This window comes from Choloepus didactylus, chromosome 7 (assembly GCF_015220235.1).
Source record: "Choloepus didactylus isolate mChoDid1 chromosome 7, mChoDid1.pri, whole genome shotgun sequence".
NCBI lineage: Eukaryota > Metazoa > Chordata > Mammalia > Pilosa > Megalonychidae > Choloepus > Choloepus didactylus.
In genome coordinates, this window is record NC_051313.1 from 142,114,307 (window position 1) to 142,141,440 (window position 27,134).

At 43.5% G+C, this 27,134-nt stretch overlaps 2 protein-coding genes across 5 annotated transcripts in view; one reads left to right on the forward strand and one right to left on the reverse strand.

Annotated features, from left to right (window-relative positions):
* NEDD9 (neural precursor cell expressed, developmentally down-regulated 9) overlaps positions 1-27,134 on the forward strand; it is a 181,582-nt gene that overhangs the window by 103,849 nt on the left and 50,599 nt on the right. The window lies entirely within an intron of this gene.
* Positions 2,663-3,701, reverse strand: LOC119539417 (annexin A2-like). The gene has a single exon (XM_037842973.1). The coding sequence runs from the start codon at positions 3,430-3,432 to the stop codon at positions 2,671-2,673; it is 762 nt and encodes a 253-aa protein (XP_037698901.1). The 5' UTR covers positions 3,433-3,701; the 3' UTR covers positions 2,663-2,670.

Sequence of the window (27,134 nt, forward strand, 5' to 3'; positions counted from 1 at the left end):
TTTGAGGAGCCACAAATTAAATGCTTATGTAGAACTAAGAATGAACTTCCTTTCTGCAAAAGGGATAGACCCCTTCCACCAAGAGAGGCAGGTGACAAATTCTCCATGCAAATGTCCCAGACAAAAACAACACCTGTTTGTGTGTGAGCTTCACACGCACGCTTTGAGTTCCACGAAATGATGATCTTGGGATATCAAAGGTTGGGACTGTGAAGGGGGGCAGGTGAAAAATAACTGCTTGCTTTCACTTTCCAAGCACAAACAGACCTGCTTTTCCTCTGGAAACACCACCAGCCAGAGGCAGAGGGGAGGAGAAAGTCTTGCAGCCTCGCTCCTGTGAGGAGGCTCTCTCCATAGCTCAAGGGGGCTGACCATGTGCCGGATAGATTAATCACTCCGGGAATCTGATACGATCACTCCTGTGAGGGGTTTTTTCCACTACTCCCGAATCCAAGGAAGCCTGGATTGGCAACGGGAGCTGCCTAGAGAGGGTGACTAAATATGCAGAGGCCTTGGAGGTTAGAACACAGTCTGTCTACGAGGGGAAGACGCTTCGCCTTTAGACTGTCTGGAATTCTAATATCTACTGCAGACTCTCCATCAAGCAGTCCAGACTCCCAAACTTCTTTGAGTTGTTTCACATTTCATCAGAATCGCCTCCTGGCCTCCTAAAAATCGACAAAACGCTGCCTGGCTATTGGATTTAAACTATGTTAAACATTTAAATGACGGTTTACCTGGAATACATACCCCACATTGAGCATATATTTAATAGCTTTGAAACGGACTCAAACACAACCCAGAATGTAATTACTATGCTTATCGTGAAATCCTGATAATTAACAATTAGCCAAGGCTTTAGCGTTCACTTCCTTTGCATTCCTGTTAAAACATCGGTTTCCCCCAGATTTTCACCCCCTGGAGTACCGTGAGGAAAAAACGGAAGAATTCATTTTTCTAAAGGCCAATTTCCAACACATTTTACCGGGTGAGAATTTAATCCAGGGTGTACACTTTAATGTATGATTGTGCATGTTAAAATGTCACCTGTTTTTATTTGTGACTTCCACCTAAAACAGAATTCATGATTTATCAAACCAAACCAATCTGAAGTCCACAAACACCTCTCCCCTTTGCTTCCTGCATATACCTCTTTTCCATGTATTTCTTGGGCTTTTCATTTATTTTACTCTTTCAACGAACCTATACCAGGTTTAACTCAGAGTTTTCAATTTTAGTTTTCTGGGGTATGCGGATGGCTGTGCTTTTCTCTAAGAAACTTATGTTGGGATGACAACTGAAGCCAAATTGGAAATGTGTAGCCAGGCTGGTATTCAGGTTCCAGAGTTATTACCATCTCCCATTCCAACCACACATAAATTCCTACACTTGCTTCAAGCAGAGAATCTGGGATGTGAACAAAGTCCATGTTTTGTTTCGTCTGCAATCAGAAGGGCAAGTTATGTGTTTCCACCTTCGGTCAGGGAGGGACTCAAGGTTGGTATGTGCCACAATATAGAGGTGTGGGGGGCTAGGAAGCAAACATTTACCCAGGCTCAGAATGTGGCCACAGATCTGTCAGCAGAGTCGCGAGAATTTTGCAAGGTGGGGGACAAGTAAACCTTTAAAGCAGAGGCTCTCTGGTGCTTTCTTTAATTTCCTCCTGTGCTTCCAAGCTGAGCTCTGGAATGTATTCATCATCCACACACAGCCAGTGGAACCTGGGCCAGCAGCCTGGAAAGCAAAGGCCTCACTGAGTCACAGAGCTTTGCAAATCTGATCTGGGCACATGTTTGGCACCACGTTTCCAAACTGGGGAGTTTTCCAGAATACATAAGCTTTTGATTGGTCTATTTCTTTAAAAGAAATGCTTCAAGGTCAGAAAACGGTGAGGAACTGGGGAGATGTTTAAGGTGGGGGCTCCCACGAGGAACAATTCTTCCAAGGAGGTCACTTTAAATCTGACATCCTCCAGGTAAGACAAGAATCTAGCATATCACAGCAGGAGTGATTGTGCAGTGGCCTGCAAGCTTCACTGGTGGGCCGGTGCAACCGTTCACTGCAAAGACTTTTACCCATTTGGGCATTTTAGTGGGGCGAGAACAAGAGAAAGTGGAGAAAATGAGGTAAAATTAGGTATGACTAATCAGCAATAACCTATATCCTGGAATTTTCCATGACCCATGTTCAGATATTCTCCCTGGTTGTTCCTATAAAGTCATGCACACTTGCCAGGGAGTGGGGATCCATTTTTAATTAGGAAAATTAAAATTAGAAACTAGGTATAATTTATAAACTAGATATAGTTTATAGAAAAGTAAAAAAACAAGGTACAACCTAACTGCTCCTTGAGGCCTGTGATTTTTTTTTTTTCTAAAGTAAAAATTCAGTTTATTCATCTGTTTATGACACAGTGCACGAGAGGCTAAGTGTTTCACATCATAGATTTCACTTTCAACTCCTTGGAATGTCCATTCTTTGGCTAAAAGGAGAGACTCGGCGGGAAAGCCAGGCAATGTTGAGGCCACTAAAATAAGGTAGGGTGGCAAATGCTGACATCATCCTCACTGGGATGAGCACAAGAGGCTATTAGTTGCAAGCTGATTTTCTAGAACTGCTAGCTGGAAGCACAGGGGGCACCGCGTCTGGATTCTTGTTCCATCTTGGACTTCAGTTGTCTCCGCCACACAGGTACAGCAACGCTTTCTGGTAGTCACCCTTGGTGTCTTGCTGGATGTAGTAGTACAGGGACTTGCCATACTTTCTCTTGAATTCAGACCTAATTTTCAACATGTCCACCTCACTGCGGGAGACCATGATCCTAATCAGGACCTGGTCACGAGTCCCCTTGCCCTTCATGGAGTCGTACAGCCAATCAGCAAAATACAGAGGCTTGTTCTGAATACACTGGGCCAGGTTCAGGAAAGCGTTTTCCAGGTCACCTTTGACCTCCTTCTTGATGCTCTCCAACATATCATAAGGGCTATAGCTCTTGTACCTTTCAAATACTTTCTGGAGGTGACACACACTCTGCTCAGTCATGAGGCTGATCCACTTGGGGACATCAGTTCCTTTCCTCTTCACTCCAGCATCGTAGAGATCCCAGGCATCTTGGTCAATCAGTTCATAATCAATGACAGAGCCATCCTCTGCTGGTCTACCCTTTGCAAGGACAAACGTCAGTTTGCAGAAGTCACCAGATGTGTCGGAAATAATGTCCTTCTCCAGGTCGGTCTTGTACATCTCCTTGTAGACTTTGTTGATTTCCTGCAGCTCCTGGTTGGTCCTTGAGCACATGATCTGAATGAGGGAGTCCTCATCTGTCCCCAGACCCTTCATGGAGGCTTTCAGCTCCAAAGCATCATACTGAGCAGGTGTTTTCAACAGGCCCAAAATCACCACCTCCAGGTGGCCAGATGAGGCAGACTTCATTGAGGATGCAAGTTCCTCTTTGGTCCTTCTCTGGTAGGCAAAGGCAATATCCTGTCTATGTTCGTTGCTGCAGTTGGTCAAGATGTTGACAATGGTGACCTCATCCACACCTTTGGTCTTGATGGCCGTTTCAATGTTCAGAGCATCCCATTCAGCATCAAAGTTGGTTTATGCTTTGACAGACCCATGTGCACTTGGGGGTGTAGAGTGATCACCCTCCAAGCTGAGCTTGCACAGAATTTCATGAACGGTAGACATTTTGAAAGAAGCTGGGACGAGCGGCGAGAGCTGCAAGCATCCCCAGATGCCGAGCTGAGGCCTGTGATTTTGAAATACTTATCTTTATAATTCTAATGCCTTAAATGATACATGGCAAATAACAAAAGGGCTCAATATCTCAATATATTTTGAATAAAATGGATGAATGAATTGAAAAATGAATAAGCTGTTGAAAATCAAGAGAAATATGGGGAAACTGATTATTTTTATTGTTTTATTATTTTACCTCTATTACTGACATTCAGCTTAAACCAAGAATCAGAAGACTTAGGTTCTAATCCTGGCTCTGCAGATTGCTGATGCGAAACTTATGTTACCTCCCAAAGACTCAGCTTTCCTCTCTATAAAACAGTGATAATAACTTCCTTTACTTAGCTTGCAGAGTTGTTACATGAACCAACTAAGATACTGAATGTGAAAATGCTTGGTAAACTAAAAAGATTCTCACAAATGTACATTTTTACCATTATTGTCATCATTACTACTCTTGAATGCCAGGCTGTTCCATCATCTCCAATCTTGCCCCAAAGAGAACTGATAGTCACCACAACAAATCTCATGCTATAACAAACCTCTTGTTTGAGGTTCCTTTTCAAACAAGCTTAGTTTTTACAGTGATTAAAAAATAACTCAACATTTCATGCTTTGTCTTCATAGAGTGTCAACCAGGGCATGAACACATTTTGGGAAATACAGAGAACCAAGCCCAGGAAGAAGTCTTTAGCAAAACCTACATACATGCATGCACAGAGAGACACACACACACACAGGGGCACACACATGCACACACATATACACTCAGAGATGTACACACATGCACACACACACAGAGTTCTACATATCCTTCAGCATGAGAATGTGTGAGGGTAGGAACGTCTGACGGTGGATGTAAAGAAGGCCCACCCACAGAGAAAGCGTCAGTCTTCTGTGATTAGCAAAGTTCTTCCTCTTCAATACTCTCCTTACTCACCAATGCCCAGGACCCTTGAGTTAATAACTTGAGTTATTTAGGATCCATAGTACATGTTCCTAAACTTTTACCTCTTCTGTTAAAGTCAGTTAACTCAAACCCATTCGCCCAATGCCCAGAACTGGGGGAACAATAAGGGGGGTGAAAAAAATTATCATCTTCATCATCTTTCTGAGCTTCATTTACTAAACATTGACTATATGGCAGGAACTGGGTTTCATCATCTCTTTTCATCCTGACAACAACCCTAGGAAATAAATATCAGTAGCCCCATTTTACAGATGGGAGAAATTGAGACTCAGAAGACTTAAGTAATTGACCCAAAGACACACTACTTCTAAATGGCCCAGTCTGGATTGGAAACTAATTCCATCTGATTCTAAAGACCATGTTCTTAACCACTTCACTCTACTGCCTTCCTAAGTGTCACCATCATGGGAAATTTTTGGTGTGTTAGAGCAAAGATTCGCAAAGAAGAAAAGGTCTTTTGGAGCACCTTAGGGCACATTCTCTACTCTATTTATTAGTTATCATCCCACCAGTGTATATTTCTGAACCCTTTCCTATACATGGCCAACAGCCCTAGGCCCAGAGGAATACTAGAAACTTAACTATTTCCATAATTTAAATGACTAATAGTGATTTAAATTCTCTTTCCTGGGGTTATCTGTATTTTACAAGAAAAGCTATGTTCTACAAGCCAAATGAATGAATTTCTAATGGTATAATTTCTGACACTGAGGCAAGCAGTGGTGAAGAAACTTTGTCTCTATGGTAATTTTTGTTGTTGTTTGGGTGTTTGATTATTTGTTTTGAAGGGGCAGTGAATCACTGCACTCTTTATACCATATCATTTAAGCAATCACCTAACTGGATCTCTCATAAGGTTCACTCTGACAAGCACTGTCCCCAAGGCCCTTATCCTGGATGTAAAAATAGCCAGTTAATATTTTGGCTATTTAATCTTACTACAACAATTACATCTGTTATTAGGAGAATTAGAAATTCTGCTGATTATTCCTAAAGATGTGATTTGGTTTTCTAACTCCAGGAAGAGGGGAAGGATATGTTACAGACCTCAGTATCTCATTTGTTTTTGTAGGACATCTTTTTTTGCTTTGAATAAAGAGCATACAAACAAAATTTTATTATACAACAGTCAAGTTTGCTAATAATACCACAAGCTTAGAGCTCTCAGATTTAAATTATTATACCTACTAATAAGATCATTCGTGCGTAGTTCCCCTTTTTGATACTGGCTTGGGGGTACAAGACTAAAATGCATCTTCAAGGTCCATCAAGTTTTTGTCGAGTCCTGCTATGTTTTCAGGGGTATGGTCAGATGCTTAATTTATAGGAATCTGAAATTAGTTGCTTTTTGAAAAACTTGGAGCAGCCACTTCTGTGCCTCTTCCAACTCAGCCTTTGGGGGCAAAAGGTCTTTCCACTTAGATTAACTGCAGAATGTCCCAGAGAAACCAGTTCCCAGTATAGAGAGTCTCCCGGGATTGCCCTCACTTGCTGTTATAGCATATCCTGCATAGTGGTCAGAGAAAAGGCACTGGGAGGAGTCTGTCTGCTGCCAGAGGGTCTGATTTTGCAAGGCTTCTTAGCTTACCTGGGTCACTGGGTGAGGAGAGGAAGGGCCACACCACCTGAACAGCAGAAAGGTCAAGCAGGTTTCCCTCCTGACCTGCAAGTCACGACCTGTTCCTTTGCATGAGCTGTCCATGGCATGGCATGTTTCCAGTCCTCCCTCAATCCTGCACAACACAGCTCCCCTGGACTCCCAAGGAAAACACCAGCAGCACCGAGTGCCAGCAGAGAGCAATGAGGTGTGCTTTTTCTGGTTTCGTATTGCAGCTCTTCTAGCTCCTCTTATCCCTGAAATGACATCTGTAATGTCAGAAAGCGATGAAGTCATAAATAATCTTTCTGCAGCCCTCCACGAGCTTCCCCTTGCTTTGAGGCATTATCAGCTCTGAAAAGTTCACAGCTTTGTGTCCTCCGGCCTGGATGGACATGGCTCAGGGATTTTTAATGACCTTGCTCAGCTTCACACCGACTGTAGGAGGGCAGTACAGGTGCAGTTCCCACTTGCATGGCTTCCTGTGGCCCAGAAACTACAACCTTTAGATGAGATTATAAGGGAAGAATGCATGCAGAAGGAGAGCTGGCTTCCAAAGCAGGCCCAGTAGCACAAATGCTTCTTTAGATCAAAGGCAGAGGGACCGGACCCGAAACTTAAATTTTATAATAGCATTAAAACCTACAAAACCACTTCCCTTCAAATTCTCGATACTAAACATGTTAGATCATGAAGGGAGGCTTGCTCTAAGCCAAGTTTCAGAGAAGGGCATTCACACCTTCCACAGCAGAGTCGATGGGGGATGGGGGTGTGTGGAGCTGGTGCCCAGTTCTCCCTTTGGTGCCTTGCAAGGAAAATGCTGATGTGCAAGCAAATGGTGGCCTGGTTATGGCCTGGAGCCTCCCTGCTGGGCAAATGTCACCCTCAAGGGCCCAGTAGCTTACTGCTCTGAGTCCTATAAAAATGCAGCTACATCAGGAAACCAACTGTTGTGTGTGTGCTAAGGGATGCTGTGATGGAATTTTAGTTTGTCTCCTATCACTTTGGACTTCAGTTTCAAATGGTTCATTTGGAAAGGGTCTGTAGTTGTACACTCCAAGAGTGCAGTCAGTTGTATAACTCCTGACTCTATCAACAGAGCCCATGTCCATTGGCCTTTGCCTCTTGGAGGATAGTCCAACGCTATAGAAAGTTATCATTTGAGGCTATTATCAGTTGTTTATATTTTGATGTGAATGAAGGCTCTGAGAGTCAGTTTTAAAAGCATGGGTATAAGAGCACTTGTCCACGTGCAGGGAACAAATAAAGATAAAACAGGATAAACTTTTATACCACTCAATTAAAAAAAAATCAGCAACACGTACAAAGCATCTACTTTGTGCCCAGTGCCAAACTGGGCTGCTGGGATGCAAAAAATAAATAAATAAAATCCCTCGGTCCTCATCCTGTTTACAGTCTTGCCTAAGACTGGATCTCTGTTGGAGTGGAATTCAGCACTGCAAGCCTCTTGGTGCTTCTAGGCAGACCTCAGGAGCAAGAGGGCCCTTAGAACAAAAGAGTTGGGGGTGGGGGGAAGGAGTGGTGTCTTGAGAGGACACTGGCAGAAAGAAGCAAAGTTCAGAAACATGGTCTAGTTTTTGAGCTCTGGAGACAGACTCAGACTAGGATTCCAGAGACCTGAGGACTCATTCCAGGGTTGCCTCTATGTAATTGTGGACGCTCAGAAAGTCCCCTTCCCTCTCCCCATCTTAGTTGTCCCAGGAGCTCAATGAGGAGGGTGGAGTACACCAGTAATCCTCAACTGGAGATGATTTTGTACTCTAAGGAGACATTTGGCAATGTCTGGAGACATTTTTGGTTGTCACAACTGGGAGGTGGGTGCACCCAGCATCTAGTGGGTAGAGGCCAAGGATGCTGCTAAATATCCTAAAATGTCCAGGACAGACCCCACAGCAAAGAAGTATCCAACCCAGGATGTAAAGAGTGCCAAGGTTGAGAAACTCTGGGCTACACCATTTAGAGGGATCTATTAAGCTCTATCAAGATTTGGTTAAGAGCCCTAAAAAGAGTATTTGTCTGAAACCAAAAGTCCAATGGCTGTATTTTGCATTTTTCCAGGACCTGAGCACCAGAGTGACCCAATACACTTATAAATTTAGCCTTATTTCTTGACACTCATGAGCATGTGCCTCAGCTACCCAGAGGTGGAGCAATGCCTGGAGTAAAGCTGGAAGGTGCCTGAAAGTAGATCAGTCAGCAAGATGCGATCCATATGGGGATTCTCTGACTTTGCACAAAGGATAGAATGTCATCTAAATCAGTGCATATTTATCAAGAATAAAGGATACTACAAGGGCTCTAGTGAATACACAGAGTTTATGGCAAGCACATAAAAGTGCCAAATATCAAAGAATCCTATGAAAAAGACAACTCCTACACCATGTGGTCACTGTTCAGAGAACACAGCCAACGACAGAGGTGTCCCTATGGGTTAGTGTCAGCTGGAGAGGTTTCAAGAGTTTGTCAAGAGTTATAGAACTAGTCTGCCCTCCTGCCACAGGCACCCCTGACAGGAGAGGAACCAATGGAGAAGAAAAATGGTAGTGCCCTGAAGCTCTGAAGAGGAAGATTCCAGCTCGAGCAGTTGGGGCTCCACCTTGTCATGTGCTTGGCATAGGAGAGGTGGTTCTGAAGAGTCAAGTCCAATGGCCTTGTGAGTCAGCCTGAATTCCTGTAAACTTCTGAGGCTTGGAATATTCCCTCAGGACTCTCCTGACCTGCCAGAGTTCAGTTATGCTACCCCATGCCCTACTTCCCTTTAGCCAAATTGCAGCAGAATGACTTGTTGGAATTCTTGTTACTTTGCTGGGCCACTGGGAGCCAGGTGCTCTCCTGGTATGCTGGCTGGAGGCCTTGGGGTGCTACTCTTGGATTCCTCCAAATGTGTACCAGAAATGTTATCAGATGAGATGGAGATATAGGTTCCCTTCAACTCCTACCCAAATTACTGCCGTAGCCTCCTATCTGGTCTTCTCGCAGCCATTTGCCCAACCCCCATCTAATCTCTCCCCACCAGAGCTGCCCAAATGGGTCCTTCACAAAGAAATCTAACTATGTCACATCCTACTTAATTATTTATAACGGCTCCCCAAAGCTTTGGGAATTAGGAGGAAATTCCTTAACAGATCCCAAAAGGTCTTCCATGGTTCCGACTGCTACCTGACTCTCGAGCATAATTTCCCACCACTCTCCCTGGGCTCCAAACACACTGGACTCCTTTCAGTTCCTTCAGTGTCCCCTCCTTCCTTCCACCATTTGTACCTACTGTTTCATCTGCTTCATATGCTTTTCCTCCCAGACCCTCACCACCCCTTGTCACCTAGTACATTCTATTTTCTCTTTCCAACCTCAGTGCTCCAAAGCCTTGTCAGATGTCCCTCATTAGGTCATTCTCCGTACACTGCACTTCTTTGGCACCACATATGTCTTCTTCATAGTGCTTTATATAATTGTAATTTTACATTAATTTGTTAACTGATATTCAATACCTATCTAGAACCAACAAGTGAATCATCCCCTCCTCGTGTAGAGGAGAGACTCTACCTGGCCACACATTCTGATTTCTGTCCCTTTGATTGTTCCATCCTCTCAGCTTGGGAAGCCGTCGACTTGTTTCCCTGCCCACTGAGAACCTTCTTTCTCTGCCAAGCCCAGTTCACCTGCCACTTCCTCCATAAACTCTCCCCTGATCTCCCGAGCCTCATGGAATCTCCGTCCTTCTCTGGGATCTTGTAGCACAATATTTGTGTCTTTTCACACTTTGCCTTGAGGTAGCATCAGTGGTATCCCTGTTAAGTCTTTCCCTTTGGACTCTAAACTCCTTGAGAAAAGAGACTCAGCCCAGGATAACACTCTGCAGGTAGCAGGTGCTTACTAAATATGTGTTAAATTGGAAAGCCACTCTTCAAAGCTCAAGTGATAGGGAACAATCTCAAGTAGCAACTCTAAGATAGCACCAATTCTAGTGGTATTCCAGCCTCTCAGGCTTTTCAGAGAGGATGAAGAATGCAGAAGAGAAGAAGTACTCTCTCTTTGGGGGAGTGGGGTTAGGTATGTAGTGAGCTTTCTACTTCTCAGTAAGTTACCTCCATCTTTTGGCCCTATGGGATTTGTTCTCTGTTCCAGGTAGCTGCCATGGTAGTAACATTTTTTTTTTCTCTCTGCATATAGGGTTGTCAGATTTAGCAAATGAAAATACAGGATTCCAAGTTAAATTTGAATTTCATATAAATAAATAATTTTTTTGTAGAAATATGACCCAAATATTCCTCTCTTTTGTCATTTCCAACTTTGCATATCAGGATAATAAATTATGCATTGTTTCTCTGACATTCAAATTTAACTGGGCAACTTGTATTTTATCTGAAACCTTAAAGACATGTTTTTTAAGATACGCTTGCAAACGGCTTTGATATTAACTGGTGGTTCCAGATGACAATGCACACACACACAAAAAAAAACTAATACAAGCACAGAATGATCAGGCGTGAATAATTCTTTCTCAATGTTTACTCGTCTATGGCCTGTAATAGCACAGTATGAATCATTATTGCCTTAAAGGGCAGGTGCTGGATCTATTTTATTCCTTTTACACAATCCTTAGAATGATGTTACAGTCAAATTAAAGTATTCTTGTGTTGTTGACTAGTATGTCCACAAAGAAGGAATGGACTTTGATGGTAGCTTGTATAACGTTCCCATAGAAGACTTAGAGTTAAATTCCAAAACAATAGCATTTTTTCCCACACATAAAATTCTACGTTAAAAGCCAAAAAATTGAAAAGTAGAAACCAATTTTGAACACTTTAAACAAATTAATGTGAAGCTTCAGGATTTAACTTATGATCACAAATGAATTTGCCCTGGCACCTGTGGGGCAGGGAAAGGGAAAAAGGCATATATTCTCCAGTGATTTTCTTGGAAGTATATATCTTTTCAAGCAGGAGGAAATAAAAGTGAAGAAAGACACTTATACCCCTATCAAATTTTATCTTCAGAAACATCAACTGCTGCAGTACACTTACTCCCTGCAGTTGAAATGGGAGGGGACAGAGTCCTACAACTGGGGAGTCTGTTTGATTTCATTGTATCTTTTCCTCCCTAACAATCCTGCAAGGGGATACTTTTATTTTATTAACAAGAATTAAAACTCAGGTTGACTTGACAAGTTTTGTGAGTTTAAGGTATCCCCTTTAAATGACTGTCCAAATGCATGAATGGGACAAAAGCGAGATAGCACATTTCCTCGATGAGACAGTAGAGAGGAACCTATTAGGACTAAGGTCCATGTACCTTCTTTGGCTTGTAACCTGCTCCTGTCTAGAAGCTCTTGGAAGAGCATGGACTGGCTTCTTTGTGGCGCAGCTGATTCCAAGAATCTCAGATCATGAAGGCAAGCTTAAACACTCTAGCATTCCTACTGTTTCCCCAGAAGATAATGCTTTGTTACTAAGCGACTATCAAAAAGCATCCAAGACATTTGCTCAAGCCCAATTTTCCAAAAGAATCATCTCTGTTGAAATTTACAGGAATACCAAGCTAGGAATTAGTTTCCCTCCTCTCTTTCGCCATTTCCAACTATGCATATGAGGATAATAAATGCTTTGCATGTGCACAAGACTCTACATAACTATATAATTGAAAGTGACATGGAATGAAGATGTCCATTTATTAGTAGCTCCTTTTTGATCTCTATAGTGTTTCTTTGGCCACAGAAGAAGAAGCTTCAGGGGGCCTGGGAAAAGGTCAACCATAACTTCCAGGGTCTTTAATGCCAATTTGCAGTGAATCAAGTTTTAGTGTGTGTTGGTGATTGTGTGTGTGTAAGAGAGAGACGGTGAGAGAGATGAGGGTTGGGGCAGGTGTGCCTATGTGCATATGTTAATTTGGTTTACTCTCTTAAAAGGAAGGGAAGGGTCAACTCCTACCCACAGGGAATGACATCAGCAAAAGTTTTGGTGAGGCCTTAAAATAAGCTGAGATAATAAATGAGTTACCACAATGTAGGCAACACCCTACAGCTGGTTCAGATATTTCCGTAGGAACCTACAGCTCCCTCGCTTGAACAGTACCTTCTTAGAGCCTCCAAAAGCCCTTTTGGGTTTTTGCCTTCATCTACATTCTCACCTCCCAATGGGTCATGATGTGCTGGTAGAAAATAAGAATACCAGCTGTCTCCAGACAGGCCATCACTGCCATTGCTAAGCCTTCCAACGAAGACCTAGCAGATGGAGTCTATGAGGCCTGGGGAGAGAAGATATGAGCTCTAATTCACACGGAGAAAGCAAAACAAAATCTGTTATAGACGGAACCAAATGCAGGCTTTGAACTGTGGGTGAGCGTAAGAGCACACAGGTGAGCACGTGGTATGTTGTGAAGCATTTAAGTTAAGGGAAAGGAGACGTTTGGGAGAAATTTTGCCTTCATCCCCGCAAACACACATGCACACACAGACTCATGCCAAGTTGTGAGACAGGGCAGAGCCATGGCAGCCTCCCGTAATTGAGCCACGAGGAAATTAGTCAAAGACTCTGGGGGCAATCGGAGCACAAGGGCCATTTCTTTTTAGAAACCCCTGAAAAAGGAGCACATTCCCCAGTTAAACCATGTCTGTTTCCTTGCTTTGTTTTGTTTCCTCCTTTTAGCATTGTTCGTAAATCCCCAAAGTGGATGAGCTCCTGCCCTGGGTCAATGGAAAAGAACCCAAGGAGAGAGGAACACTGGATTAGAAGCAGGCAAAACTGGAATCAAGTTACTCTGCAAGAAAATAAGCTGGTTTCAGTTTTTTCACTTCCAAAATGGACTCCTTAATATGGGTCTCCACCCCACTGAGAGAAGAGAGAGAACTTTGAGAGCTGAAAGTGTTTCAGGGCATAACTTCTCTACAAGGAAAGGGTTTATCATTTTCCCTCTGCAGTAAGGATATGAACTCATTTAACTACTCCAGACTCCAAAGTCCCTATCTGTGTAATACTAAAATCTTAAGCCCTCTGAAATGTCCTCTTCATAGGTATCCCATGAACAGAGGATAAAGAGATAGAGAAAGGTGATCTAAATGAAACCACAGACTCCCTTATTCGTCCCTAAAAGCATTTTCTTTCCAGAAACACTAGTGTGATGTTGACTTCATTAGTTAAGTTTGAATGAACTTTTCCATTTCTAAGACTTACAATTGAGAGAATGAGATGACAATCAATTTTTATAGGGCTTTATATTTTATAGGATTGGATTTATTTTTTCCACTGTAGTTTGTATCTCTTTAAAACCCAAAACAAAGGGCCGCTTACTCCATACCCCATGGTCGCCTTAAGTCTTTTTCTAGCAGCAAAATTCCATAGATATTTCCATCTGTGGAAAATCCAGGCACAGTGCCTGGAGAAATTAAAATATGGCACACGGATTGGAAGTTGAAGATTAGCGTTAAAGCTAGGAAGGAATTTGCAGGTGTGTGGTTTTATTCCCCAATCTAGTAAGCACTATTTTAATATTGTTAACCAGGGGCTTCCAGGCATGGAGCCTTGTTAAATTGATTTGCAAATGGACATTTTGAATGGAATGGGAACGTCTAAAAGCCCTTTAGAGATCCTTTAACCCCACTTCCTTTTCCCAAATTAAGAAAAGTGAAACCTGGAGAGGTGAAGGGATTCATTCAAAATCACACAACTCAGCAGTATAGATCAGAAAATGAAGGACAAGTTCAACAATTGTTCTGCTATAAGACACTGTCCTGAATTTGATACATTTATGTATTAAAAACAATTTAAGATGCAGATCCCCAAGAGACACTGCTACTCAGATAAAACCCTCAGGTATTATCTTGAGGGTAAGGGGGTTGTCGTTATTATCATTAGTGAACATTAATATAGAATAGGAACAATGACAAAATAGTAGAATCCTTGGGTTAACTTTTTTTTTTTTTTTTTTTTGGATGGTGGCAGAAACGGTTGTATGAGGTGGGAGGATTGAGCTCAGAAGCATCTATAGGGACAGACATATCATACCAAAGCTGCCATTTGGTGGGACAGCTTTCTGAAGGCTGGTGAGAGGAATGAGAGGGGAGTTGTGGGGTGCTGAGTGCATTGCTGGAAACTCAGAACCAAAGTCACACTGCCTTCCCCAACGCCCTTACCTCAAAGAGGGAACACTCACTGTCAAGCTCAAACACTGCAGCTGGGCTCTGTGAACAGGTCTCTCGGGGACCTGGGAGGAGTGACCCCACCTCAGTGGGGTGCAGAGAACCCCAAAGGGCTCTCTGGCCTTAGGCCCAGCAGCAGAACCCTCCTTGGTAGATCTGGAATGTGATTCTGGGCAATTAGCAGCCCCTCGCTCCTCATTCTGGGTGTCAGGGACACCCAGGGGAGTGTTCCTTTGGCATTTGTGATGCTGAGGGCAGGGAGAGATGTTGGAAGGCCCCCTGCAAAAGAAACTAATGGAAGGTGACAGAAACTAATGGAAGGTGACGTGGAGCTTCCAGCAACGCTAGCATACGATGGTCTTGTTTTCACAGTGTGTCAGGTTAAATTTAGGATTTGGCTACTGTGCTTGTCGTGGGGCTCTAACTCTCGTCCAGGGCCAGCAGCCACAGAATTTTCCACTCTTCTCCCACTCCAAGGACAGGGGCAATTGGGAAGAACAGTAGGGGCTGTTATTCTGTTCCTCCCAGCCTGTCCTCCCTCCCTCTCTCTGGGAGGAGGTTTGGCTAAGCCATTGAACACACCCAGCCTCGGTGCCTCTGTTTGTGTGGAGTGACAGACAGAGCAAGGGCTCACAGCCCACCTGGGAACCCAATAGTCACGACCCAGGGGCTGCCGCTGTAGACTGGAAACAGCAGAGAAGGACCTGGCCTGGGCAGGAGCCTCTGTGGTCCCCTTTTCACTACCCCAAGCCCCCAGCACATGGCAGAGAGGCAGACCCCAGGAAAGCACACCTGCAGCAGGAGCTGGGAGAAAGCCTGCATCAGCAGACAGACTATAGCCACCAGGGTGGAGGAGGGAGATGCCATGTATAAGCTGCTGACCCAGTTTGACTGTCTGGCATGAGCAGAGAGTTTTCCTGACAGGCAGGCAAAGTCTGGCCATGTACACATTCAACAAATAGCTACTAAGGACCTACTGTACCTATTTACACAGTATGCTCTGTGGCCAACACCCATAGTCATCCTCTAACATCCACTCTCCTCTTTCTTGGCAATGGAATCCCAGTTTGTTTTGCAGCCTCCCAGCCTCCCTTGCAGATAGCTGTGGCCATGTGACCATGGGCTGACCCATGGGATGTGAGCAGAGGGTCAAGGTGTGATTTCCAGGAAGGAGGCACCCTCTTTCACCCCCTTCCTCCTTCTCACTGGCTGGAATGAAGATGTGATGGCTGGAACTTAAGGGGCCCTGAGGACAGCAAAGCAGCAAAATAGGAGGCACTGAATGGCTTCCCTCCAGACTTCTAATACATGAGAGGAAAATAAACTTCTCTCTTGTTTAAGCCCCTTCCTCTTGGGTTTTCTCTCACTCATAGTCCAATTAACAGGATTCTATAAATATCTGTTGAATGACTTGCGGACGTACCGAATGAAAAAAAATAAATAAATGAATGCACTCCTATGTGGATGGACTCAACTCAGTAATGAGGAAGTAAGCTCCCATGAGCTCATAACTTTGTAAGAAAGCTTGATTTGGAACAAGAAATAATGTGTGTGATGAATGTTTGCAGGAGGGTGCTGTGGGGACATATAACCAGGAAGTCCAACGTGATATGGGAAAGTGCTATTTCAGATGATCCTGAACCTTGACAAAAGCTAGGAGGTACAAATGCTCTCAGCCCTGGGTTGGGACAAAATGGGCTGCATTTGAGGAACTGAAAGGCCTGTGGCTGCTGCACTGAATACAAGGAGAGTTGCAAGGGTTGAAACCAAAGAGCTACGCAGAGGCCCAATTGTCTTCTAAGTCCCTGGCCCTCACGGAGAGGTCTGTGGACCAGCAGCGTGGGCATCACCGGGGAGCTTGATAGAAATGCAGGTTCTCAGGCCCCAACCATTACAGAGTCAGTAGCTGCATTTTAACAAGAGCCTCAGCAGATTCAGGTGCATAAGGGAGTCTGGGAAGCACAATTAGAAGCCACATTAGGGACTGTTATTTTGTTTTGTTTTGTTGCTTTTTCTAGAGAAAAATAGGATGTGACCCTTTAAGCAGAAAAATAGCATAATCAGATTTGCCTTTGTTGAAATTCTTTCTGGCCCCAGTGGGTGCAGGGAAACCGCACGAAGATGCTGTATGATAAAGGGGCAGATGCAGTGGTCTAAGCTATAAGACAGGGCAGTACAGGAAGATGTGAATGGTTCAAAAGATGTGTGGGAAGCACCCAAAACAGGATGGGTGATTGACCATGAGACTCCCAGCTCCTGACTGGAGAAGGTAGTTGAAATGTGGGGCTGCCCTCTTTCGGGATCGCTGGAGGGTGAACAAGGCCTGAGAGGTGGGGAGCTCATAATTTGGGGTGACTATGAACAACCAGGAGCCGATGCTCAGTAGCCAGATGTATATAGGAGTTGTCAGCGGATAGAAGCTTTCCGCCTGGGTGGGAAAACAGATGGAGAAGGGCGTCCCCTGGGGAGCATCAATATTTAAAGTTGAGGTGGAAGAGAGAGCAGGGAGTCGGCAACAGATTGAGAATACACTGCGGCAGCATCTTGCCTCAGAGGCCGGCGTGTTAGGGTGAGCTGTCGTCAGGCAGCTGGGCCACTGCCCGGGACCAAGGTGGGGTCTCCGTCACCCATGGAGTAAGTTGTCAGCACCGGGGAAAGGGCAGAGGAACGCTAGTATCAGGGAGACTTAGTGCCTGACCCAGAGTGTTGGCTCTGAGCGCCTGACAGTTCTCCTGCTTCTGGATAAGACTAGCCAGTGGACTGTGATAGAATCCGATGGCTTCATCAGCGAGGGACAGAGGACCCTGGATGCTGGGGCTTTGAGCAGCCCACCAGAACAGCAGAGGCCCTTGCCTGTCCATGCTGTTTTCCAAGGGGATACACATTTAGAATACCAGAGCCTGCCTTCTGGATGTTTCTGATAGAATGGCAATTTCCTCATCAGGGTACTTTGGGAGGGAAGGGGGGACCGGTTCCAGAATTTGTAGGACCACGATGCCCAAAGGAAATAGCAGGAAGTTATTGAGAACATGGGATCAAAAGGCTGACAAGCCCAGGTGAAATCCTAGCCATCTGATCCTGGGCAAGACACCTCCCTGGGCATTAGTTTCTTCATCTAGAAGGTACGATCACTATGCGCACGTGAATGTTTGTTATAAGATTAAATAACGTGCTTAGTGTCTCTGGTACTTGGTAAGATCTCCATGTGGCAAAACCAAAGGATATACTCTCTCTGCCTCTGATGGACCTTAGTTCGCTCTTTCTCCTGGAGCCTGTTAAAGCATCATCAGCAACCCCCCCACACACACACACCTTCAGCTTTCCCTTTCTACATTTTATAACCACTTTGTGGTTGTTATCATCACTCTGCATCTCCTCCCAAGTGTTACATGTATGTATGTGTTCATATGACCCAAACAATCCTTTTAAATACATATGAAAAATTTAATAGCAGATCCAATGTTTGTGTTAGACTTTGGAATTGTGCTGGGAAAGAAAATACATGAGGCCAGGTATATAAATTGTTATTACCCGACAAAAAAAATAGATCAGTGATTGCCGGGGGCTGGGGGAAGAAGGAATGGGGAGTGACTGCTAATGGGTATGGGGTTTCTTTTGGGGGTGATGAAAATGTTCCAGAATTAGCAAGTGATGCTGGTTGGACAACTCAGTGAATACACTAAAAACCACTGAATTATACACTTTAAAATGGTGAATTGTATGGGATGTGAATTATACCTCAATAAAAAATTTTCCCATTGCCCAGGTCAATAGGGGATGCCCTACTCCAAGATCAACTGTTCTCCAAGGATCAGGCACCTGCCACCATACAAGGTGCTGTTAGGGATTCACGAGTGGTGTACAATGGCTCCATCACCCCAGTGCTAAGCCAGATGGAACTGACCATAAGCACAGCACGAATCCAGGAAAAGGACCCATCAATAGACGTTAAAGTGATTTTCAAGGAAGTGGGACTTGAACTGAGGATCCAGGGAGGAATGGATGGACCTTGAAGAGGTGAAGCCAGGCATTCCAAAGAAAAATCCAGAAGGGGGAAAGATCATAGTGTACCCCCCCTCCCTTTTTTTTTTTCTGTATTTAAATTTACTCCTTAGTAGGGTATTTTCAAGGGGAGCTCGAAAGGCTAGTCTTGATGTGGGAAGACATGGGAGTCGTTTTAGGCTAGCGAGTGAAACTGGACAGTTACAGCGCATCCACTCTGATGCATGTGAACACCTGAATTGCATGACATATAACTCGAGGTGAGGATCACCTGCTGGAGAGAAAAAGTTTTGACTGGCGTGGCCGCTGCAAATTTTCATTTCTAAGACTTGTCTAAAATCTGAAGGAAACGAGGCTTCCTTGTTTTAAAGAAATAGAATGTTATGAGGTAGAGGGGGAAGTTCCTAGGCAGCTATCTCTTTCATGTGGGCACAAAGTGAAAAACTATTTTCGTGTAAGGCAAGGAAAACCTGGGTGGAGCAGGAGTAAAATGCACACACGCTGGCTTTACAAGCCACTTTGAAAATTCGAGGCGGGCTTCTTTGACTAAACCACAGCATGCCCGGGCAGCTACGGTGAAGACGTTGGCACGAGGCCTTGATTTTTCTGTTAAGAGGCCATGGGGTAGTTGCCGAGCTGCCATTCCAGAAAATCTGGGAAAGCCCAGAGCTGGAGGCCACATAAAGATGGTTCATTCTTGGAAGCTGGCTGGGTTTACTTTTGCCCCTTCTGAGGGGCTGGGAGCTCTGGTGGGGTGAGTATATCAGGGGAAGATAGGAAAATGAAAGAAGCCCAGTAATTCCCTTAACCTATGTGCCAGAGCCACCGACACAAGAGGTATTTACATCTCTATTTTTAGATTCCGTTTTACTGGAATATTTTGTAAGCACCTTCTTTGGGACGGTGGGAGTCTGGGTCTGTGGAATTCTTTCATCTTTCTGTCTTAGTTTTATTTTGTTAGCAGTGGTAGCATAGTATGACTGCTATTTAAATACCGCCCCCCCAACCCCCCTCCAAAAACAAAACAAAAAAAATACCATCTCCACTGAGAAGTGGTTTGGCACAAAGCAAGGTTTTTTAACTTCCATTTTCCAGATGGATCTCTTTGTTACATTGAAAAAAAAAATTTAACCAGGCGGAATGCTCCTAAGTCAATATGATTGTTTACTAGACTTCTTATTCCATCTTATGGCATTTTATAATAAAATATCAGCAAGCTCGTAAAGAGGGTTTTTTTTAAGGTCCATAATCTTCCTAACCATAACAAAAGGGTGGTAAATATATTGTACAAGAGCATGATGGAAAAATGTGCTAAAGTATTTCCATAAATCAAATGTAGCACTTTGGCATCAGCTCTAAAGCATTAAATTTAGTAAATTAGAACCAGATGATGTTAAAATAGAAACTTACACAACTTTACGGTGTGACTTTTTTTTTCCCAATACAAGTTTATCTTCATGAAGTCCCTTTGGCTGCTACTGTAATAGGTAGTTAAGAAGTAAGGGCAGTGTCTGTGCATCATTACTCTTTATATCTTGCACAGTGTCTAGCATTATGTTGGGTAATTAGTAAGTATTTGGAGGATGGATGAATTAAATCACAGCAGTGATTAATATTCAAATTAATTGGCAAGAAAATGTAATATAAATATTTATATGAATATATACATAGACACGAGGCTGCTATCCCACACACAACAGTGAAAATGTCTTGCTTTTCCTTTCATTGTTAAAGCTTAATGGATCTAAACCAATGAATTTGAAATAAAAGTTTAGATATGCTTCTCATTTGGGTCACCATGCTCTCACCTACCATTGCCCTGAAATTTTCCTAATACACAAGTCTCCATTCTGTTGCTGCCAGTAAAGGTGCAGTAGAAAATGTTCCCTTCTGACATCTCTCCCTCTCCTCTCACATACGATCTCACCATATGACTGGTCCCTTGATGACAAACTGGGAATTCAATGCAACACTGTGACTGAGTACCTGGACTCCTCAAGATCCTATATTTGGTGCTACACGGGTGGCAAGTGACCAAGATATCATCTTCGCCCTCTAGGAGCAGACTTTCTGGTAGTGGGTTAGTTAACACACTGTAGTTTCAAGTGGAAAAAGCCCAATTCAAACTAGCTTAGGCAAAAAAGTATGTTTATTGTCTCATGAACTGTGTTGTCTAATGTAGACTTCAGACTTCAGGTGTGGCTGGATCCAGGGGCACAAATAACGGAACCAGGGTTCTCTCCATTCTCTCCACTGTAAATGTCATTGCTGCTTTTTGTATGTGAACTCATTCTTTGTTGATGCAGAAGCTCTCTACAAAGAGGAAAAGATGTCTACTGCCAAGCATACATTTACAGTTCACAATCCAAAGAAAGAGAGGGCCTCTCTCCCAGATTCTTCATATACAAAATCTCAGATTGACCCTCTCTGGGTAACATGCCAATTCCTTGGCTCAATCACTGCAGACAAGGGGATGGGGTTCTATGAGTGGTAGTTGGGGGTCTCCATTAGTGCCATTAGTGGATGGGTGGAAAGGAGGGGATTTATACCATTTACATTGAGGGTATAGAATCAACGTGGCTTGGCGAACTGATTGAAAGTGGAAAGTAGGAGGGAGGGAGAAACAAAGCTCAATCTGGGGTTTTTGATTCCAAGTGACTGGGAGAATGGTGGTGTCATGAGCAGAAATTGAATAGCTAGAAGTAGACACTGTTTCATGGGAAGTTCGTGTGTGAATATGATGAGTTTGTGAGGTGCATCTGGGATATTTGGGTGCAGTCCACACAGAGGAGGAAATGAGAGTCTGGGGCTCGGAACTCAGGTCAGGAGATGTGATTATCATCTGTGCAGAAATGAGAGTGGCAGTCATTGGAGAGAGTGAGCTATCTAAGAGAGAACACTACAACAAAGAAAACAGAAGCTTAGGGAAAGCCCAGCTGAAAAGAAGACTGAAAAGGACTGATGAGAGAAGTAGACGAACCAGAGCTCACTGCCATGAAAGGCGAAGCAGGAGACCATTTCAAGACAGAGGAGGTGGTCGATATTGTCAGGAGCTCAGGGCTGTAGAGGAGTTTAGGAACCAAAAGAGGCACTGGCTTCTGTGGAAGTCAGGCTCCTCCAGGTGCCATGTGCAGACACACCAGTCCCAAACCAGTATAGAGAGAGAATGTGGAAACAGAGTTAAGGACTTCGAAATTCTTGGAGCAATTTGGAAAAGTCATTTTACATCTGGTGACTCCAAGAATAATTATAATAAAAATAAGTCTTGTATTTTGTATGTCATTTTAAAAATATTTATTGTCATCAAGTACGCATCACATAAAATTTGCTGTCTTAACATTTTCAAGCATATAATTCAGTGGCATTCATCACATTCATAATGTTGTGCAGCCATCATGTATGTCTTTTGATATTTCATCTTTCTAGAAATTCAGTTTTACGTGCTTTACAAAACCATCAGTTCATGATGGATGGGACAAAAAGCACTGGTCCTTCACCATGGAGAGTTGGAGAAGCACTGGCATGGATGCTTTTCAATGGAGCAGATCTCAGATGCAGAGGCCTGGGGCCCAGGTGAGAGGCAAGCACGTGGGACTGCTCTTTGGTCATGGCAAGTGAAAGAGCGAGCAAGCGAGCTTGGCATGGGGTGGGGCGGAAGGAGAAGTGGCAAAGGGCAGACCCAGCAAGCAATAGAGAATGTGTTCATGGTCCGGGCTCACTTATCCACAATTATGGAATGTAAAAATTAAACATGGGTGCATAACTCACTTGGCAGCAAAACCACTCCAGGATTGTCCTGGGGTGATGACTATTCTTCATTTACTGGACTTGGTATGACTATTCATACACTGGACTGCAGAAACATGAGTTTGCTTATGGGGTGCTGCCCCCAGTTTCCCTAGAGGAGTTTTGTAATATGCAGTCTATGCCCTAAATAACTTCTCTAAAATCTGCAACATTCTGAATTCCACAACGCTCTGGCCTCCAGGTTTGTGAGCAAGGCACCGCAGATCTCTATTTAGGATAAGGGAGAACTGAATTTACAGCCAGACAGCAGCAGGGCATGAAAGATTAGGGATGCAAATGAGAGGGGACAGTTGGGGAGCTGAGTCCTAGGGAGAGCTCTAGGTAAGAAGGAAGGATTTTTTTTTTTTTTTTCTTGTAGTGGCTGGAACTGCTCAGGAGATTCAGAGCATCTGTATATATATGACAACATACAGAGATTCCGAGATGGCAGATTAGAAAGCTGGGGGAACACTTATAAGATGGCCTCTGACTTCTAGGCTCTGGGTGGGCAATGAGCCTTGCTTCTTGCCAAAACTCACTGCCCCTTCTGAGACCAGAAGCTCCAAAGGCCGGTTAGGGAATGAGTCATAAGAACCACAGATATTGCAGTTCAAGAAAACCCTTGTGACACCCCTCCTCTACAGCCTCAAGCCTGACACCACGGGGTGCCAGCACTTCAGCAGCGTAAGGGAGCTTATATTTTACATGCATCAACCTCAGTGGTGAGAGTGAGGCTAACTGTTCAAGTCTAGTGCTGATCAGCAGCACTCCCGCCCCCGCCTCGGCTTTTCTTACACACAAGAGAGTCGCTCTTTATTTCCCAGTGTCAGGGGGCAGAAAGAAATGCGCCGTCCACACTCCTGAAGACAAGTCAAGGGTGGACGCTGCTGTCTCCACTGCCGCCCAGCCCCCGCCCCCACCTCCATCCCCCCAGTTTGGGCATTCCTCTGGCAGACAAAAGAAAAGGCTGCTGATAGCTGGAGCACTTTGTTCGTTTTCTAAAATGAATGAAATGCTTCTACATCTTGGATTTCACCGTCCAGTGAGTGCTGCATCCCCTCTCCGCATTCCTCCCTCCCTGTCCCCCACCCCCTACCCCCCAGGCATTGCATTACTTGGATTCCTTTTACTCTCTCATCAGCGCCTGCTGGTGGCCACCGGGGCTGGCCAGTCAGGCCCGATGCCCTGGGACTGTGCCTGCTGGACATACACGGGCGTCCAGATGGGGAGAGCTAGCAGGCGACAGGCAGGCTCTTTTTGAGGACTGGGTCTGCTGGACTCTTTGGGGGCATAAGGCAGAAAAATGCATCTCCAGCCCCTGAAGAAACTGCTTACCCTACCCTCCAGGAAAGTGGTTGTTGAGTGTTTAAAACATTCCCTTCCCCCTTTGCACCTTTACCCATCCCTACCACACCTCCACCTCTGGAGTTATGCCAGATGTGGATGTGGAGGTTTGCTCTTGGTGGCCAGTTTGCTCTAGAGAATGGCAAAGTGCAGGAATAGATTGGAAACAGAGCATCCAGCCCCATACAGGAATTTAGAGCACACAGTCCATAATAAGCCTTTTCTAGTTACTCCACTTAGCAAAAGAGTAGAGAGTGGGAGGTGATTACAAAGTTCCATCATATATACCATATACACCATATCACACCATGCTATCCTGCTATATCATATCATACTATATATATCCTGTATCATACCATGCCATATCATATCATAACATGGCATAACTTATCCTGTCATATCATGTCATGCCATGCCATACCAAATTGTATGGTGTCACACTAGGCCATGTCATATCATGTCATATAATACCACACCATACCATGACATACCACACCATACCACATCATACCATACCATACCATATGATAGCAATTATATCACACTATATTATCATATATAGCGGTACTATGTATGCATGGAGAAGTCAGGAAGATTTTTGACATTTAAGAACTATAAAAGACACACAAAGGGTTGGCAAGACGGGAACATGGCACCTTTGTCCCCTTTTTATTTAATGTTTATTATGTACCAATATTACAATGTTTGGCAGGGCCTTCAGAAAGAGTAGAAGGCCATTCTGTAGCCAAGTTGTGGAATTCCTGTTTATTTGGTCTTGGCAGATCACCTTGACCTTTGTAAAAATCCACCATCTCAGGTTTCTACCAGCAGAAAAGATTTCTATGGCAGTTTCATGTAACAAGTTGTTTGTTTGGACAAACGAAAGCAAAGAATAACGGAACACCTCACACTTAGTGAAAACAGGAGAGAGCCTTTGCCAGGCCGTCTGCACTATTTTACCACTGAAATCCTTTTGTGCCTTTGAACTTCATTCCTTTGCCCATCTGGATATATGGAAATAGTGAAATGGTAGAAATTCGAACATTTGCATATTTATGGAGATAAATATAAATCTTTATTATGCGTGTCTAATTTTTCCTAAAATTGCACCCCTAAATTAACTCCCCCAAATACTTCATATAAAGAAAGTAATAAATGCTAAAATGGAGCCTCATAATTGCTTGTCAAATTTTACTAGAGTCGAGAGACTATATTTAACATGTAATTTAATCTGTAATGTTTTTTACTTCTTTGATTAAAATAAAGGTAGTAATTACATATCCCAACGTTAGAATAATGCTAAACATCAAAAATTTCACAATTGCACAGTTTTTCAAAAATCAAGTCAAGGTTCTATCCCCAATCACTAGGTTTTTAGTAGCAAATTAGTGACACGGTATTATAGGTCCTCTTTCAGAGTGGATCTCATTTCTGACAGTCACGGTTTATCAAGGAGTACAGCAGCTAAATTTTAGCACTTCACCCTATGGAAACTGAAATGCCAGCTCAAGAGTCTGCATCAGGAAGTGGGGCAAGGGATTGGACTTTTTTAAGAGCGGTACATGATGCATTGCTTAAGCCTGGCTTAATGTAAAAGGGACAGCACAACCTTGTAAAGTCTTCTCAACGTAGGGATCCACTTGTCATGCAGTAAAGAGAGAACAATAGGAATCCTTTCCAATCTATGTTGATCAGAGCTTCTTCCCCCCTCTGGTGGTTTGTCACTGAGTGAGAAATAAGAAATAGGAAGGCACAAAATCAGAAGTAATTCTGGGATCAAGAAGCATTGAGCCTTTTTAGTAAAGCATTGAGCCTTTTTAGTAATGCAACCCTCCATTTGCAGAAAGAAACATTTGTAAATAAAGACTTTAACAACACTGTCAGAAAACAGAGTTTTTTCTTAGGGCGTTTATTGTTAAATCGGGGAAGGGGGCAGAAGGAGGGGAAAGGGAGAGTGGGGACCTTCATTTGGTCTCTTAGGCCAAAATATCAACAGAGGCAAAGTGAGCACAAGCTGCATGCCCAAGTACAAGAACCACATATCAGAGACTTTTCTTAGAGCTTTTCTTTAATTATAGATTTTCATTTATTCCAAGAGCTTGATGAGTTCAACAGAAAAAAAGAGGGTAACTGCCTCAAAGTGAGAAGTGCTCTTTCCCCTGTCCCCATGAGAAGTGACTTATTTTTTTCCCTGTTGACTTCAGTGAAGGCTGTGTGCATGGATAAGATCTAAGGCTTTGAGAAGACATAAGACAAGATATATTTACAGGTGAAGAAGGGGTGAAACAGAAGAAAAGACAGGATCTCCTTCTATGAGTTGCTTCAAATTTCCTTGTGAAAAAGAAATTCTCACAAATCAAACAGCACCAGACAATACCTAAGCACTAAATGATATGCTATGGGCATAAAACTGGGTACAGAATCGTAAGAGAATCTTTTTAAGAGCATAGATTCCAAGGCCTCACGTTAGATTTATCAAATCCAAATTAAAGGTGAGAAGCTCCAGCATTCATAATTTGCTTGTGGGTATCATATATATAACATAAAATTTGCCATTTACCTATTGTTAAGTGTACAGTTCGCAGTATTAATCACATTAACAATGTTGTACAACCATCACCATCATCCATTAGCAAAATTGTTCACCATCCCAAAGAGAAACTCTGCACCTATTAAGCAATAAAGCAATAACTCCCCATTTCCCCCCCCCACTCCCCATCCCTTGGTACCCTGTACTCTACTTTCTGACTCTACAGATTTTCCATTCTTGATATTTCATATAAGTGGAATTACACAATTTGCTTATTTCATTTAGCATAGTTTTCTAGGTCAATCCATGATGTAGCATGTAGCAGCACTTCATTCCTCTTTATAGCTGGATAATATTCCATTGTATGGATAGAACACATTTTGTTTATCCATCCTTCTGTTGATGGACACATGGGTTGTTTCCACCTTTGGGCTATTGTGAATAATGCCACCATAAACATTGGGGTACAAGTATCGGTCGAACCCCTGTTTTCAAATAGTTTTTTAAGGGAAGTCAGATTTAGGAAGAGCTGATCTTGGCCTTGGGTGATGATAAGAGTTGGGGGGAGAGGAGATGAACAACAGATTTTCTAGGAAAGGTTTCTGAAAGGAGATGTGGTACGAGCTGGGGGCTGGGGCAAGATGGGCTTTAGGGAAGTGTAAGGATGAAAGAGGACAGGAGGACAGCATGGGCCAGGGGAACTACATACGTATAGGCTCAAAAGAACAAGTGTATAAGGTGTGTGTGTCCTTGTATTTATACCATTGGCCGTAGTCACAACTTGAGGACACACTTGGCTTCTCAATTACGCTTCGTCTCACTAGGGTGGAGACTCTACCTTAGTGAACTGACTCACAGGGCTGTGGATATGAAGGATCTATACTTTAGTCTGAATTTAGAGACATATATCTTGCAACATTCTAGAGCAGGGGTTGGCACACATTTTCTGTAAAGAATCAGATAGTAAATTTTCTTGGCTCTATGTGCCTTACAGTGTGTCACAACTATT

Bases quoted from the DNA above. Each gene is read 5' to 3' on its own strand.
- LOC119539417 (XM_037842973.1), bottom strand. From the start codon at position 3,432: ATGAAGTCTGCCTCATCTGGCCACCTGGAGGTGGTGATTTTGGGCCTG.